The sequence below is a fragment of the Chiloscyllium plagiosum genome, chromosome 17, assembly GCF_004010195.1.
Source record: "Chiloscyllium plagiosum isolate BGI_BamShark_2017 chromosome 17, ASM401019v2, whole genome shotgun sequence".
Classification (NCBI taxonomy): Eukaryota; Metazoa; Chordata; class Chondrichthyes; order Orectolobiformes; family Hemiscylliidae; genus Chiloscyllium; species Chiloscyllium plagiosum.
Window position 1 is genome coordinate 54,505,142 of NC_057726.1, and position 16,928 is coordinate 54,522,069.

At 41.4% G+C, this 16,928-nt stretch overlaps 1 protein-coding gene across 3 annotated transcripts in view; it reads right to left on the reverse strand.

Moving 5' to 3' along the window:
* Window positions 1–16,928, reverse strand: part of fhod1 (formin homology 2 domain containing 1) — a 313,847-nt gene that overhangs the window by 30,904 nt on the left and 266,015 nt on the right. For all 3 annotated transcript variants that reach the window (XM_043707126.1, XM_043707128.1, XM_043707127.1), the window contains 2 exons: window positions 12,300–12,440; window positions 10,621–11,567 (listed from right to left, as the gene is read on the reverse strand). In XM_043707126.1, coding sequence (XP_043563061.1) covers window positions 10,621–11,567; window positions 12,300–12,440 — 1,088 coding nt within the window. The remainder of the gene's footprint in view (window positions 1–10,620; window positions 11,568–12,299; window positions 12,441–16,928) is intronic.

Here is a 16,928-nt window from a genome sequence, read left to right on the forward strand (position 1 = left end):
CTCTTCCAGCACCACTGATCCAGAATCAGAACAAAGGGAAGCCAATTTAAGACTGAGATGAGGAGGAATTTCTTCTCTCGGAAGTTGAGAGTCTTTGGAGCTCCTTACCACAGAGCGCAGAGGGGTAAAGTCCTTGTATATATTTAAGGCTGAGATAGAAAGATTTTTGATCAGTTGGGGAATCAAGGGTTACAGGGAAAGAGCAGGAAAGTGGACGTGAGGAATTTCAGATCCGCAGTGATGCTACTGAACAGCAGAACAGGCTCAAGGGGCCTAACAGCCTACTCCTGTTCCTATTTCTGATGGTCTTATACCTTTTAACATCATTATTCTTCGTTTAGCAGTTAACCATTGTGTATTCCAAAAAAATTCAAATAACATTTTGACAGTGAGGAGAGATGTGCTGAATTTATCTGATGTTCTTGATGACATTCTTAATGAAGGCAGGCAATATCAGAGGATCCAGACAGGTGGGGTGCGACTGAGCTGAGATTGGCTACAATTTCAGCAGCTGGGCACTGCAGATCCCAACGGCAAACCCTAATCAGTACTGGTCACCTGCTTTTCGCTCAATGGTGACTGTGTTTCCTACAATACAATGGTGATGACATGTCATTGGCTATAAAGCGCTTAGTGACTTTCTGAGATAGTGGAAGTCGGTGTATAAATTGCTAACCTTTCTTTTTGCAGGCAGAGAGTTCTCTCGCACTCACCAGTATATGGTGAAGGAATGGGAAGGACACAGATCCCTGTGCCTCAATAAGGCCTTCATTTTTAATCTGAAATATTTTCTGGTCTGTTAACCTAACATCATGCATATTCATTGGGAACTTTGAAACAAAGCCTTCACAAAAGAATGCCCTAATTTCTGCTCCTATGTCTTGTGGCCTTATGATATCAAAGTGGTATCCACTCACAAAATACTGCTTTTTCGTTTAACACAAAAAAGAAGAAAAATTCTGCACGTGATTATTTCAAAATGTTTGCATTCCACTGATGGTTCACTAATTTTGTCGAGCTAAGTAGTTGAATTATCGAGACTAGGAAACTAAGTTGCATCACTGACCGGCACTGTAATAATGAATTGTAGCTGTTACATGCAATAGGGAGATGATGTGAGTGGTACCCTGCTGGAAGAGCACTTGTATGGACTCTGGATGCGTGTCCTGGTGGCACTCACTTTCAAAAGCCTCATTGATGAATAATGGTTACTGTTCAAAAACTATCTCCTGACCAGTCATATCACTCAGGAGATGAAAAGAGGGGTGAGAATGAGGAAATAAGGAAGAATGAACAAACTTCAATATGATAAGAGTACTATTTGCAAGCCTGGTGATTTCCCTTCAGCCAATGAAGTTCTTTTGTAGTGCAGACGTTGTTGTGAAATAATACACAGAAGCAGCATAAAGACCTAACCTGAATCAACAAGCACAGCAATCAAAACACCAAAGCCGTCTTCCTGTCTATATTTCAGGCAAAACAGATCTCAACTCCAGCCACTTGCCATCAGAACAACAGGAAGGTCAGTCATTCTTTCCTGGAGCCTGCGGTGTTGGTATTCAGCAGGAAGTACACAGGAATGTCAACCTGTGGTCGTCTTACAATCTACAACTTTGAAAAGGAACAGCAGATGTCCAAACCAAATTGAATTAAAGTAGGCAGGTAAGTGCTATCACTGATAGATACTTACCCAGCATTCATTCATAGTCTACAATAAGGATCGAAAGTACAGACTGACACAGTTCTCACTGTTATGTAAAATATTTTCCTTTCTTCTGTAAAGATCATCTCAACCTTAAGAACATGCGAATTGGGAACAAGAGTATCCAAGGGGCCCCTCCAGCCTGTTCTACCATTCAATACAATCATGGCTCATCTTCTGTTTCAATCCAACTTTCCCACCTATTCCCCAAATCTCTAGATTCCCTGAAACACCCGAAATCTGTCGATCCCAGCCTGGAATGTATTTGATGATGGTGTATTAAGAACCCCTTGCATTGGACAATTTTAAACACTCAAAACCCTTTGAAATGAAGAAATTTCACCTCATTGTGGTCCTCTATGGTTGGCCTCTAATTCTGAGGCTGTGTGCCCCCATAGTAGATCTTCTATCTCAGAATGATGCAGAAATGATAAGTGTTTCTGTGAGAAACAGATGTAATTTCCTGTTGTTTAACATCTACTCCATGCTTCAGCTCTGGCTTCTAGCACGTTGTACAATTTGTTTACTTTTCTCTAAACCCACAGTCAGGCATGAACAATCAACAGACAAATATAATCAAACAAGTGAACACGACACACCCACCTTCTGCCTTGACCACCCAGGAGGAGAAAACTCTCAGTTGCTCCTGTGTCAAAAAACTGCTGCAAAAGGATTACCTCTCATTCCTCTAAACACCACAGAGTATGGGCCCTAGATAAGCGTGAGGTGCTGCATTTTGGAAAGGTAAGTCAGGTATGACTTATATATTGTTGAAAAAAGTGTGGTGCTGGAAAAGCACAGCAGGTCAGGCAACATCCAAGGAGCAAGAGAGTCGACATTTCAGGCATAAGCTTATGCCCAAAACATCGACTCTCCTGGTCCTCGGAAACTGTCTGACCTGCTGTACTTTTGCAGCGCCATACTTTTCAACCTCTGATCTCCAGCATCTGCAGTGCTCACTTGCTCCTAAGACTTATACATTTAATGGTAAGGTCCTGGGAAATACAGGTTCATAGCTCCTTAAAGGTGGAGTTGCAAATAGACAACTTTTATTCGTCAAAGAATTGAGTATAGGAGTTGGGAGGTCATGTTGCTGATGTACAGGACATTGGTTAGGCCGCCTTCCTGTTGGAAGGATTCTGTGAAACTTGAAAGGGTTCAGAAAAGATTTACAAGGGCGTTGCCAGGGTTGGAGGGTAGGAGCTATAGGGAGGGGCTGTTTTTGCTGGACCTTTACAGCCTGAGAGGGGACCTCATGGAGGTTTCTACAATCATGAGGGACATGGATAGGGTGAATAGCTAAGGTCTTTTTCCTGATGTAAGAGAGTCCAAAATTAGGAGGCATAGGTTTAGGATGAGAGGGTAAAGTTTTAAAAGGGACCTAAGGGGCAATGTTTTCACACAGAGGGTGATGCATGTATGGAATGAGTTGCCAGAGGAAGTGGTGGAGGCTGGTACAATTACAACATTTAAACGGCATCTGGATGGGAAGGGTTTTGAGGGATATGGGCCAAATGCTGGTAAATGGGAATAAATTAGCTTAGAATATTTGGTCAGCATGCACAAGTTGGACGGGAGAGTCTATTTCTGTGCTGTACATCTCTATGAGTCTCAGTGTTCAGCCTCCCAGAAAACGCCTTTTTGTCCCAAGAACCAACCTAGTGAACCTCAGGGGTATTACCTCCAATACAAGTCTGTCCCTTCTTCTACATGGAGACGAGCACTGTACACAGTACTCTCGGTGCGGTCTTCTCTAAACCCTGCAAAATGTCAGCAAACCTTCCTTATTCGCGTCTTACCATTCCCTTGCAATCAATGCCAATACAGTCAATTTGCCTTCCTAATTGTTTGCTGTACCTGCAAACCTCAGTGAAAGTAGACTCTCTGAACATCAACATTTTTAAGTTTCACATCCATTAACCAAATTTTGCAATAGATTACATTTTTAGATTAGACTACATTACAGTGTGGAAACAGGCCCTTCGGCCCAACAACTCCACACCGACCCGCCGAAGCACAATCCACCCATACCCCTACATTTACCCTTGCACCTAACACCACGGGCAATTTAGCATGGCCAATTCACCTGACCTGCACATCTTTGGACTGTGGGAGGAAACCGGAACACCCGGAGGAAACCCACACAGACACGGGGAGAACGTGCAAACTCCACACAGTCAGTCGCCTGAGGCGGGAATTGAACCCGGGTCTCTGGCGCTGTGAGGCAGCAGTGCTAACCACTGTGCCGCCCACTAGTTGTAGTTATTATTCTGGGAAATGTGCGAGTTGTGCATGGGGACTATACGGATTCCTGATCATGGCAGATACCAAACAAGTTGCACAGGAAAGTGAAGATTTTGCTGGGCCAGCCCTCCAACCTTGAAGGCCTCTGAGAATACCCATTTAAATTGTGCAGTTCAGAGGGCTCTGATGAAATTAAGTGTGTAGTTATTCAGTAAAAATTGGACCATTTGATACATGCTGTAACTCCTGAGTGATTATTCACCTAACCCTGTACCTAATGTAGACATCCTTAGACACAAACATGCACACCCTATCCTCTCCTACAGGGACCCAACACTCTTCCCCTGGACCCTCTCCCACTTAGCCCCATTCTGAACCCAATCATCTGCATCCGGCCCACTTTCCACCTCTCCGGACCTAATATCTCATTCCCCACCACCCACCCCTGCAAGGCTGTGGCCCTCTCCTCCCTCTGCTCTACCTCTGACCCTACCTCCCTCCTGGACCCCTATTTCCCTCAACCTCAGTCCCAATCTTCCCCTCCCCCCAGCCCAACATAGCCTCAACACCAAATCACAAACCTGGCAAAGCCCTCCTTGCCATCCTACCACCAGCAGTATATCTATCCTCCATGCAATTGGCACTCAACCCACATGGCACCCATACCCATCTGGTTCCCTACCCTCTCAGCACACTATCCTTACCCTCACCTTACGTGCTTATTGCTTGATGTGATGCTGGATATTTTAATGTCAGTATACAACAGCTGACTGCTGTGCAGAGGGGGTGTGGTTTGCCTTCCTCTGATAGTACAGCACTACCAAACAACTGTCAGAATGGAAGCATGGTTCCACATTTCAGAGGGTGCTCGGAGCAGGATCTCGTGTCAGAAGTACAGAGCTTTCTCCTTTCTGCGTGAGATAGCCTCTCCTTGGAAAAGTCAGCCCATTCCATTTTTATGCTCTTGCTATCAATGTGACTAAATTTGTAGTTCCCTACCTTCTACACCATCTGTCTCCTTGATCCTCACTCACTGATTCAGTCTATGTCTTCCTCATGGTTTACATCCCCACCTGGATTTGTATGATCAGCAAACTTAGGTAAGACATAGCACAATACATCCAAGTCAGGAACATCGATTGCAAAAGACTGATACCCCAAGCATGGATCCTTGCAGCACTCCACTAGCTACAGCTTCCTAATTTGAAAATACACCATTCATCCCAACTCCTAACTAGAGCTAGAAGGTAAAGCCTCAAAATAAGGGGGAGCAGATTTAGGACTGAGTTGAGGAGGAACGTCTTCACCCAAAGGGTTGTGAATCTGTGGAATTCCCTGCCTAGTGAAGCAGTTGATGCTACCTTGTTGAATGTTTTAAAGGCAAGCATACATAGATTTTTGAACAGCAAAGGAATTAAGGGGTATAGTGTGCAGGCAAAAAATTGGAGTTGAGTCCACAGAAAGGTCAGCCATGGTCTTACTGAATGGTGGAGCAGGCTCAACAGGCCAGCACTCCTGCTCCTATTTCTTATGTTCCTTTCGAATGACCAATTCCTTGTTTACACTAACGTATTTCCTTCAGCTCAAATACTTGCAAATTAATCTTTGTGTAACACCTTATCAAATAGCCTTGAGTGTCCAACCATATTACCTCCATTACTTTCCTTTTGTTACCTTGTTAACTACACCCTCACAAACAAATACATTTGTCAAGCATGATTTCCCTTTTTTAAAATCATGGTGATTTTGTCTGATTACATAGTGATTTTCTAAGTGCACTGGTAAGAGTTCCTTAATACTGTAATAGGTTTTCTCAGTGACTGATATCAGGCTAACTGACCCATCAGCCCCTCATTTCACTCTCCTTCCTTTCTTGAATAACGATGTTACATTTTCCAACTTGCAATCCACTAGGACTGTTCCAGAATCTAGGGAATTTGCAAATTACTTAACTATATTTATTATTTTATTATGGCTCTTTAAATTCTTTCAGGCACTATAAAAGATTCATTAGTTAAACATTTACAACAATTATCAAATCTGGGAGTGATTACTATGACATCTTATTGCTTCCTTCAACATACTTGGAACCAAAAATCATAGAATTTTAAATTCCCCGAGGCCCTGAAACAACACAATCAGAAATATCGCCATCCCAGGTTGTGGTTTTACAAACCTTTTCATGACTTAAACAGGAAATGATTCAAACAATGAAGAATTAATCGCAGTGCAATAAGTGTGTGCGTCAACTAATAACCCAGGTCACTTTAATTTCGTTGACAGGTTCAGGAGGTCTTCGGCAGTTCTTGTTAATAATTCCAGACAAATCACACACCACAGCAGAAAATTAGCCAACATTAAACCTCTACTTAGCTATAATATCCTCCCTGCTCAGAACTGCATGTAGTTAAGGTCTCTCTGCAAGAGCCTCTCAAGGTTAACCACTGCGGGGATACAGATCATCGAGTCTCTCTAATGAGGAAGTGCTTGATCCACATTTTGTACCTTCTCAAGAGGGATGGCTAAATAATTAGCTCACTGAGTCAGCAATTGAAGAATCAATGAACCTAAAACTGTGGCACAGTACACTGCCATTCTGGTCTGATTTGACACTATGTTACCATTGTACCTCAATTTGAGATTTGATCATGATGATTCTATTATTTACATACTTTTGCAACACCAATATTGCAGGTTTATTTTAGAACACAGTATTGCAGCACATAGTGAGGGATGAATCAATATAGTAATTACCATGTGCCAGTGTTGGTTCAGTGCAAAGGCTCTTGCCTCTGAATCAGAAGGTTGTGGGTTCATGTTTAGCCTAGGGAGAGTTAAGTGAGAGTCGGGATTATGTGTTTACATACTGTCGTGTACTGAGTGAGGAGAACTACACTGTCAGAGGTGACATTGTTTGGATTAGAAATTAAATTGAGGTTTGGCTAATCTCTCAAACCACTTCAAATGGTTGCAAACTAAACAGCAGCACTGCAATCCTCCCCAGGGTTACCCCCAACAATCTACATCAATGAAGCAGATAATCTGACTAGTATAAAACTGGTGTTCATGGGAGCTTGCTGTGCACAAATTAACAGCTACATTCTCTCCAGTGCAACAGCGACCACATATCTATACTACTTAATTGGTTATAAAGACTGAGGGCATCCAGAAGTTGCTACAAATGCAAAGCTTTTTTTTTCAACTTATTGCAATTAAAGCAAACAACAATATCTTTTGCAAACACAAAGAAACCTGATGCCTGTAATTTAAAACTTTAATTCTTTGATTGTACCTCACCCACCCAGTGTTTAACGGAACAGATTCAAAGTATAATATTTGCTGGACAGGCGACAGGAAGGGGCAGGGATAATAGACTATCTCCTGGCCCCAGGAACCTGCTGGAAGAAAACTAGGAGAGTGGGTTTGCAGGAATCCTGGAGAAGAGATTGGCACATGTGAATGGGCAGGCTTCCTCCGTGGCCTTTCCCTGAGGATGACAAATATTGGCAATGAACAGATAGATACTCAGGCTGCCACTGATCTGGGCAGAAAAAGTGTGCAAATCACATTTTTCTCATTGAGTAAATTAATTCATTGTCTAATTGTATGAAGCTCAATCTCCCAGTATCCATGAGGTCAGATGAAAAATCACAAAGGAAAATACAGGTTCCAGGGAGATGCATTGTAAGAGCAGGGAAACAGATACACAAAGACGACCCATAGAATTGTTTGATGAAGCAAGATTTCCAAAATCGATGCAAACGAGCCCAATCATTTGAAAGGATTACATGCAAAACAAGGGAAAGAGAAAAATGTAGTGATTGTAACGAGGTTAGCCAGATGGATATCATAAAATAGGAGTTCCGTAATTGGACCAGATTACTAGCCCCAATCAGGGAGCCCTGGCTGACAGATAAAAACAGGAGTGTCAGAAATCCTGTTCACTCTGACAAGAATGCTCCACCTGTAAGTAAAGGGTGACTTGGCGACAGGATACCAACCTCTGTGGAGTTATTTCAGAAAAGGGTAGGAAGGTACAACTGAAACAAATTTAAGGCTGACTATAAATTTCTCATGTTGCTCTTTGTATCAAAATGCATTCACGAAAACATTGAAAGAGACAACACTAACAGAAATCAGTGAGTAAAGATTTGTTGTAGTAGGACATGTAACAGCGTCTTCAATTAGTCAGATTGAAGATTTAGATTTAACAATATTTTGTATGGCAACTTGCTGAAAGCAGAGATATATTCTAATCAAACTGTTCAGACATGTTAGGACACACATCTAGACTTGAATCCATGTGATCTGGCTCAGCGATAGGGACACTACCACTACACCACAACAGCCTTCAAGATGATACCGAAGCATTTGAATTACAAATATTAAGGATAATTGGCAGTAGACAGATTTCTGAAAATATAAGCTAGCAACTCTGCAGTGAGAAATCTGGGCATCTAGGATTTGGATGAACAGGGCAAGCAACTATGAAGCTCCTTAAAGAATTAGATTGAAGGATTGTAAAATTAACAAGGGAAGGATTGAGACTAATATATAAGTAGATTGGGTGATTTAAAATCAAAAGGATATAGATAGAAATATAAAGAGTAAAAGAAATATTGGCTCAAAAGCAAAAGGAAGACATTCGTAAAAGGAAAGTAAAATACTTTAGCTTTAACATGTTAAAAATCTTCAACAACAATTAAAACTTGACAAAATGAGACTCCACTTGAAATAATGAATGTTCAGTGTTGGAGGGAGATTGACTGAAGATAATTAGCATTTATCCCATTATTAAAAGGATACTCAAGTGAACAAGACTTAACTTTAATTAGTATCCACAGTGAAACCATAGCAACCTCAAGTCATTTGATACATTTCAATGGCTAAGTGGTAAGTGAGATATTGTTTTTGCAATGCCAGGGTCAGAGTTGTGCATCTTTTTTCAAACTTCAGAATTTCTATGTTTGACCTCATATCAGCTCTCAGGTGAAGCATTGCTGCAGCATTTCTGCACAGATAATGGATGAAATTACATTTATACAAAGTACCATACACTGCAGAAACTCACAAGGCCCCTTAGATAGTATTTTCCAAACTTAAGGCCACTTCCATCAACAACAACAAGGGCAGATATATGGGAACGCCATCATCTGCAAGCTACCCTCCAAGCCACTCACCATAATGACATGGAAATATATCGCCGTTCCTGTAGTGTCACTGAAACAAAATCCTAGAACTCCCTCCCCAATAGCACTGTGGGTGTACCTACAACAAATGGAATAAAGTGCTTTACGGCAGCAACTCACCACCACTTTCTCAAGGGCAACTAGGAATGGTGATGAAGACAGGGTATTTGAGAACACAGTTTGAATATCAATCATCTAGTCCTCAAAGTAGTAAACCTGACATTGGACTGATATTGAGTGGAATAAGACTAGTTAAAATAGAAAACTTTATCTGCATGGAACACCTTATGATCTTAAAAATAGTTGAGTCGTCATCAGCTGATATTGCCTCCACAATGTGATAAGTTCCTACACTATCTATGTAAAACATGGTAGTAACATGGTACAACGATTCATGCAGGACAAAACTATTGATCCATATTATAGATCATTATGAATTCTCTCTCAGGTTCCTGACCTGATTTTGGATGGATACTAGTTCACCAGCAGTAACTATTCTTATCCTATTTTTTAAAATCCTTTTTATTCCACCATCCCAGGGTAATTTTTCCCATAAGTCTATCACGATCTTATTAGTGATTGCTGAAAACTGTATTTTCATTCAATGATTGTAAAGTAACCACCATCTCACTGTAAGTGTCTTACCAGCTCAGGTTCGAGAAAAGTGAGGAAATGCACACGGCACATGTCAGGTGGTCAGCATCCTGTGTCAGTCAGGTAACATATCCAGGAGTGGCACTTAATTTCAAATGTGACAGGAATGAGCAGGTTCACTACAACTGAGAATTGTTGTCACACCTCCTTATCTTGCAGCTATGTTACAGAATTGAAGAGGAGCTCCAGATGAGGTCACCAGTATAATTTAGACATCTTTACCTATTGTTTATAGGTTACAAGCTAAAACAAAAAATTTCATTTGCTTTTTAGTCCATGGAAAATTAAGTGTTTTCATAATATCCAATAATCTTGCCAAGAAACATTGATTAGTGTCAAATTCTCTCTGCACCTCTGTGTTTTACCTCTCTCTCCGTTGGTATTGATAATGGTGCATTGATTAGCATCACTGGGCAGCTTACTGTAATCTGTAAATTTAGACCCATTGGAGCTGGGTCCACTGTTGCAGCCACCAAATCATTTATGAGACCATTGATTCCTGTGGATTTCACTGGTAGCTCCCTTTCCACAGAATTACCCTTTGCTGTGTACATTCTGGCTAAATAAATACAACTAGTGAATCAATTTCAAGTCTGTCTCAAATATCTTTCTGATATCATAGCTATACAAATATGCCCTGACTCCTCACCCACATCCACCACATCTTTAACATCCCCGAAGGAATTCAATACATTAATCAGCTATAACTTGCCCAACAGAAAGCACAGTCTCACCTGAAGCAGATATTATTGCCATGCAACTCTTATAGCATGGAAAAGGGCTGTTTTTTGTTAGCTTTTCTCTGTAATCAAAAGGCAGATGAATCCTTACCTTTGTTGGTAACTCCTTAGCTTTAGATTCAAACAGATGTTCCAATTTAGTGGTGTCCACTGTCACTTTATCTAAGGAAGCCCAGACAGTGCCCCGGCCAAATTTACAGCTCTTGGAGAGGCCTTCGGGCTGCTTCAGTTCCTTCCAGAAGAGCTTGACGGTCTTTCTCTTCTTTGTTAATGCAGAGTTCGCTCCTTGTGAAGGGGAAACGTTAGTGGGTGGAGGTGGGGGAGGTAGAGGAGGGCCAGATGATTGTCCAAAAGGTGGAGGTGGTGGAGGGGGAGGGGGAGGTCCTCCGGGCGGTGGAGGGGGAGGGGGAGGAGGAGGAGGAGGAGGAGGACCACCTCCAGGCGGTAGAGGGGGTGGAGGTGGCAGCACTGATGGAACCACTGAACTCCCAGGTGATCCAGAAAGATCATGTTTAACAGTTGCCTTGGTCATGCATGAGTCTACATCTAATACATCGATGTCCTCCTCCTCACGGAGATCTGTGAAATCTAAATCTTTGATTTTCAGCACTCTAGGACTTGCTTCTAGTTGGTCCCACATGTACTCGGAGTCCTTCTTCATAATGGATGTTTTTTCAACATTTTTCTCATTAAGTTCAGCCTCAATGCTGACCTGTTCCTTCAAAGCCTTAACCTGAGGTTCTGCAAACTTCTCCAGTGTGGACTTTACACTTCCAGGGATGCTTTCAATGCTGGCTTTCTTCTCACACTCCTCAGTCTGATAGCTGGCCTGCCTGGAAAAGTGTTTGATTAGACTCTCAGTAGATTCCACCGAAGCCTTTTTGGTGACTCTCCTCTCATTTTCAGTGGGACTCTCTCCCTTGGTGAGCTGAAAGTTATTGACCTTGGCTTTAGCATAAAGCATATCAAGCATGAATTTCTTGTCACTGGAGATGGCACTGCACTGATCCAGACTGGACTGACGGATGATGCATTGACCTGCAGACAAGCAAGACACCAACATAATAAGCTTCACTAACCTGTTAAACAATCAAATAGTTTCTAAGCAGTTTTTTAATATATATGTTCCAAACGGAAAAGACAAAACTAAGGCTAACAGTAAATCCCAACCCTATCGGCTTACTTTTGTGGTGTCCAACATTGGGACAAGGCCCTGAGCTTCCACACACCACCATTCTGAGCTTCAGAAAGCAAAATGACGTTCTTCGTCAAGATGGCAAGTGGAGCTTTGCTGCACATTTCACGCTATGCCGTGCTCTGTTCAACAAACTGAACCAAAACTAAACAGAGCACAACAGTTGTTTTGCACCAAGCAATGAACGTGACCATTTGATCAAAACAATTTACATACTCTTTTTTTTAAACATAAACGTCAAATTACAAGTAGTTTACTCTGCCAGGCAAGGGAGTTGAAGTTAAGTGTGCATTCTGGCAGGAAGCCTAGAGTTCTTTCAATCATATTAACAAAACTTCTGGATACTTTAAAAAACAGCAGAGCAGATTTCAGCACTTCCCTCTTTATTTAATATGGAAAGGAAAGCAGTCCATTCTTCTGGCGTTGATTAGGCTGGTAACCCACCAATTTATCTATCTTTTACAAAGCAACATTTCTTGCTGTTTAATGAGAAACGCAGATCCTTTGTTTAGTGGATGTCCCTACAGTTTGCTCTTGGGGAATGAACGGATACTGGAAGATGAAATCTCTCTTGCCTGTCTCATTATCGCCAGCCTGTCTGTCTCCCCTCTCTTCCCTCTCCAACGTGCTGCTGGTTGATGAACTGCTGGAGGCTGAACATGGCTCTCTCTCGTTTAATGCTTCATTCTGTTGCTCCTTTTCACTCAGCACCTCAACTGGAAGCAATAAGAGTAATTCAGTTTAGGGAATCATTTACAAGCCAATTTGACAACATATTTTTATCAACAGTCATCAACATACTAAAACCAACAGCTTGGAAAAAAAATCCATTGTAAATATGCGTCTTGTTATGAACCAAAATATCACAATGATTTCTTAATTCCAAGAAGTAATAACTCAGAGATTATTCATCTGACCAAGTACTAAAATAGCTACTGAGTAATTCAACGTAATCTTCCACAATTGATGATTGCAAAATACAGTGTGGTGCTGGATTACTCAGACCAACAAGTTCCTAGGGATGCTCACTGGCATTAATTAGTAAATCCTACAGCCTTAGCTGAGCTTGGGTACAACAATTGGCCTCAGTACCAGAAGGTTAAGATTTATCAAAGGGTTCAAAGAGAGAGTAAAGAGAAATACCGGGAAAATCATCTTTATGCTGACGAAGAATGGAATTCCTTGCCACAATAGGAAGTACAGGCAGAAACTGCAAAAAGCATTGACAGACCAGCAGCTGGTCATTTACAGCAGTTGATGATACATGATCAAATAGTCAGTCCAGAAATGACAGGCCAAATAGCCTTCTTCTGTGATGTAAAGTAAACACTGGTCTCGCTGCTGATTATTTGATGTATACAAATTGTGTGTAATGATGTCATTAACTTGTAGTACAATTCCACAACTTCATGAGGGAAAAAAGCAACTGGTTAGTTTGAATTCAGACTTTTTATTTTGTTTTGGTACTTTCTACAATTTCAATGTAAATAGCGATTGGGAAAAATTTTATCACCATGTTTATAAAGCACAAAATGTTAGAACACCAAGTGTGGAATGGCTAAAACCCACTCATTTTATGAAGCAAATATAATCTCTGATAATCAACTTCCCTGCAGTGAAGTCTTACACAATGTCTCCCTGAACTCAATAAAGGTAATCAAGCAAACTTCAGGGATAATTAAAATTGAACTGAAAAGCTGGGAGGTATGTCATGAGCCTGACAGTATTTGTAAAGAGCAGCAGATAATGTATATTACTAGTTCTTATCTTCATCTATTCCTACAATTAACCTGCTTTTTACATGGTTCCAAAGCAAATAAATCACGAAGAAATTAACCATCAAAACAAAAGCAGGGTACGGCAGATACTGGAAATCTGAAATGAAAACAGAAAACACTAGAAATACTCAGCATGGCTTGCTACATCTCTAGAGAGAGAATGTTCAGGTCAAGGATAGTAAAGGACCTGAGGTGTTATCTCTTCCTTCTCTCCACAGAAGCTGTTAGACCTTCTGAATATTTCCAGCACTTCCCAGATTTTCTTATTTGAACTGGAAGTTAGGCCAGAAATTCAAAAGGCTTTGAAATTGTGTAAACATCCGTATCATTACTCTTGTGTAATCTCCACAAACCTTCTGCTCCATCAGCACCCCAGCATGACCCCAAAATCTAATTTATTTTTATAGCAGCTCCACATTGGTACCTGCTGGTCAGCTGTTATCTTAGATATCCTTAAATATGGAAAGAAAACTCTTCATTTTTCATGATTCATCTGAGTGGCACCTGTTAAACAGGTTCAGAAATCATTCCAATATCAGTTGCCTCAGTCAGTTTCATCAGGTTGTCAGCCAGAACTTACTCTCTGTGCTGTAGGGAATATCACATAGAATCCCCACAGTGTGGAAGTAGGTCATTCGGCCCATCGTGGTCACACCGACCCTCCAAAGAGCAACCCACCAAGACCCACATCCCCCCATCCTAACCCCATAACTCTGCATTTCCCAGGGTTAAAGTATCTAGCCTGCACATCCCAGGACGCTATTGGCAATTTCCCATGGCCAATCCACCTAACCTGCGCATGCGTGGACTATGGGAGGAAACAGGAGTACCCAAAGAAAACCCAAGCAGACACAGGGAGAATGAGTAAACCCCACACAGACAGTCACCCAAGGCTGGAACTGAACTGGGCCCCTGCCGCTGTGGGTCAGCAGAGCTAACCACTGAGCCACCGTGCCACCCAGTTATTATTATGGATGTTTCTGTTGCATACAAGAAAGTGGATAGGTTGTAGCATTGTATAAGTTTCTTTCCTTGTTACATGCTTGAGTTCTCTTTATAATGCATTCTTCGTCTTCACAAAATAACTTCTGGTTCTCTCTGTACTCCCTTTAACTTCTGCATCCCATCTGCCATTTTCTGCTTTCATTGTCCTAAAGAGGCAAACTTAACTGCTTTTTCTATCCTGACATAATATGCTTCAATCTTCACTGTAACGTCTTTGAATATACTTCTTCTAACTACCATTGAGTACGAACAGCATAAAAGTAGAATCAATGTTCACATTACAAACTTCAAGAGTGTACATGATCTACAATATTTTACAGGGTCTCTTCTGATTCTGCAAGTAGTGCTTTCAGTGTACAGAAAAGTTGTTATGTTCTTAACACTATAAATTGTATCCCTGGGAGTATCTCTAATTCTATAAATAATTCAAAGTTTGGGAGAAGATTTGTAGCTCGGGTGCTCGTTGTTGTGGTCCTGTTCGCCGAGCTGGGAATTTGTGTTGCAGACGTTTCGTCCCCTGTCTAGGTGACATCCTCAGTGCTTGGGAGCATCCTGTGAAGCGCTTCTGTGATGTTTCCTCCGGCATTTATAGTGATTTGTACCTGCCGCTTCCAGTTGTCCGCTGCAGTGGTCGGTATATTGGGTCCAGGTCGATGTACTTATTGATTGAATCCTAGAGGCATGGCACTCATCCACAGATTCAATCAATAAGCACATCGACATGGACCCACTATACCGGCCACTGCAGTGGACAGCTGGAACTGACAACTGGAAGCGACAGATACAAATCACTACAAATGCTGGAGAAAGCAACACAGAAGCGCTTCACAGGAGGCTCCCAAGCACTGAGGATGTCACCTAGACAGGGGACGAAACGTCTGCAACACAAATTCCCAGCTCGGTGAACAGAACCACAACATCTATGAATAATTATTGCGTATAAATTGAATAATTTTGCTAACAGCCTTGTAATTTCTTTTATTCACCTGAAATATGTCTGAATGTCCCTCTTTTAGCCAAATGCTCAATACTTGGTCCCAAGTGTATGTTGTGGTTCAATCTCATATTTCTAGTGTCAATGTCACATTTCAGCAACATATCCAATAACTTTTACTGATAAACACAGTCAAGTTATTTTTCAAAAGTCTATGAAGCACACGTAAATGTCCTTGGCTTCTTCTCTATTTCTCTAAGGTTTTCGGATAAAAGGTCCTTCTCTTGTTCCTACTCCAGGTCTAAATCCAGAATTTGTTTCATCAATCCATGCTTCAGGCTGCTAGACTGGGTCTGTGACAGGGGATGAGGGAACCAATAAGAGGGAAAAAACATACTTAGCCTCATCCTCATCAATCTACATGCTGCAGATGCATCAGTAACAGTGGCCAAGAATTCCAATTTTCACACTGAGAATACTCTCCATTAGGTGATGCAGTACAATCATTGTGCTAAATGGGATAGACTGCAAACAAATGTAGCAGCTCGAGACTGGGTATCCATGAGATGATGTGAGCCATCAGGAGAATTGTACTACAACAGAATCTGCAACCTCATTGTCTGGCAAATCTAAGTGTCTTACTATTTCTTTCTATTACAATTTTCAAAATCACTTGAATAAGATGATTCACTCAGGACAGACCCTTTGGTTTTACTTCAATTACCAGGACTGTACTTAGAGATTTTCAGTGGGTCAAGCAGCCAGTAAACCAGCATCACTTCAGATGGGGAAGACACTGCCTGATCAGACTGTTGCAGTTCCTTGGGTAAGTAACAACTCAAACAAAATGTGGTAAGCTGTATAATGTATATTTAACAAGGTACCATAGAGAAGAATTATTAATTAACCCCAAAGCTGTGGAGATTTGGTGCAAGAAACTGGTATATAATAACAGATAATGATTAGAAGGGTAATACCAAGGTGATGGAGGGAATTGATGAGTGACATTCTTCAGGGTCCAATTTTGGGACCACTACAGTTTCTAATTTACATCAGTGACTAGGATTCTGAAACTCAATGGAAATGAATTGGCAGTGATGCTGAACTTGGAAATGTAATAGCATTGAAGGAACTAGTCCAAACAGAAACTCAATATGTTAACGGGAGAAAGTGAGGACTGCAGATGCTGGAGTGTCAGAGTCGAAAAGTGTGGCGCTGGAAAAGCACAGCAGGTCAGGCAGCAGCTGAGGAGCAGGAGAGTTGACATTTCAGGCATAAACCTTTAATAGCAGGAACAACAGAAGCTGAAATTTAATATCTCCACATATAAGGCATTGTCTATTTTCCTTCCTGTTTGCAATAGTTTCTACTTTAATGACTAATACTAAATTTGATTTGAATGGAGAGAGATCTGGATGTCATAAAACACCTCACAAGTTCAACCAAAACCAAGCAGCAGTTAACAAAGCCAGTGGAATACTGAATTG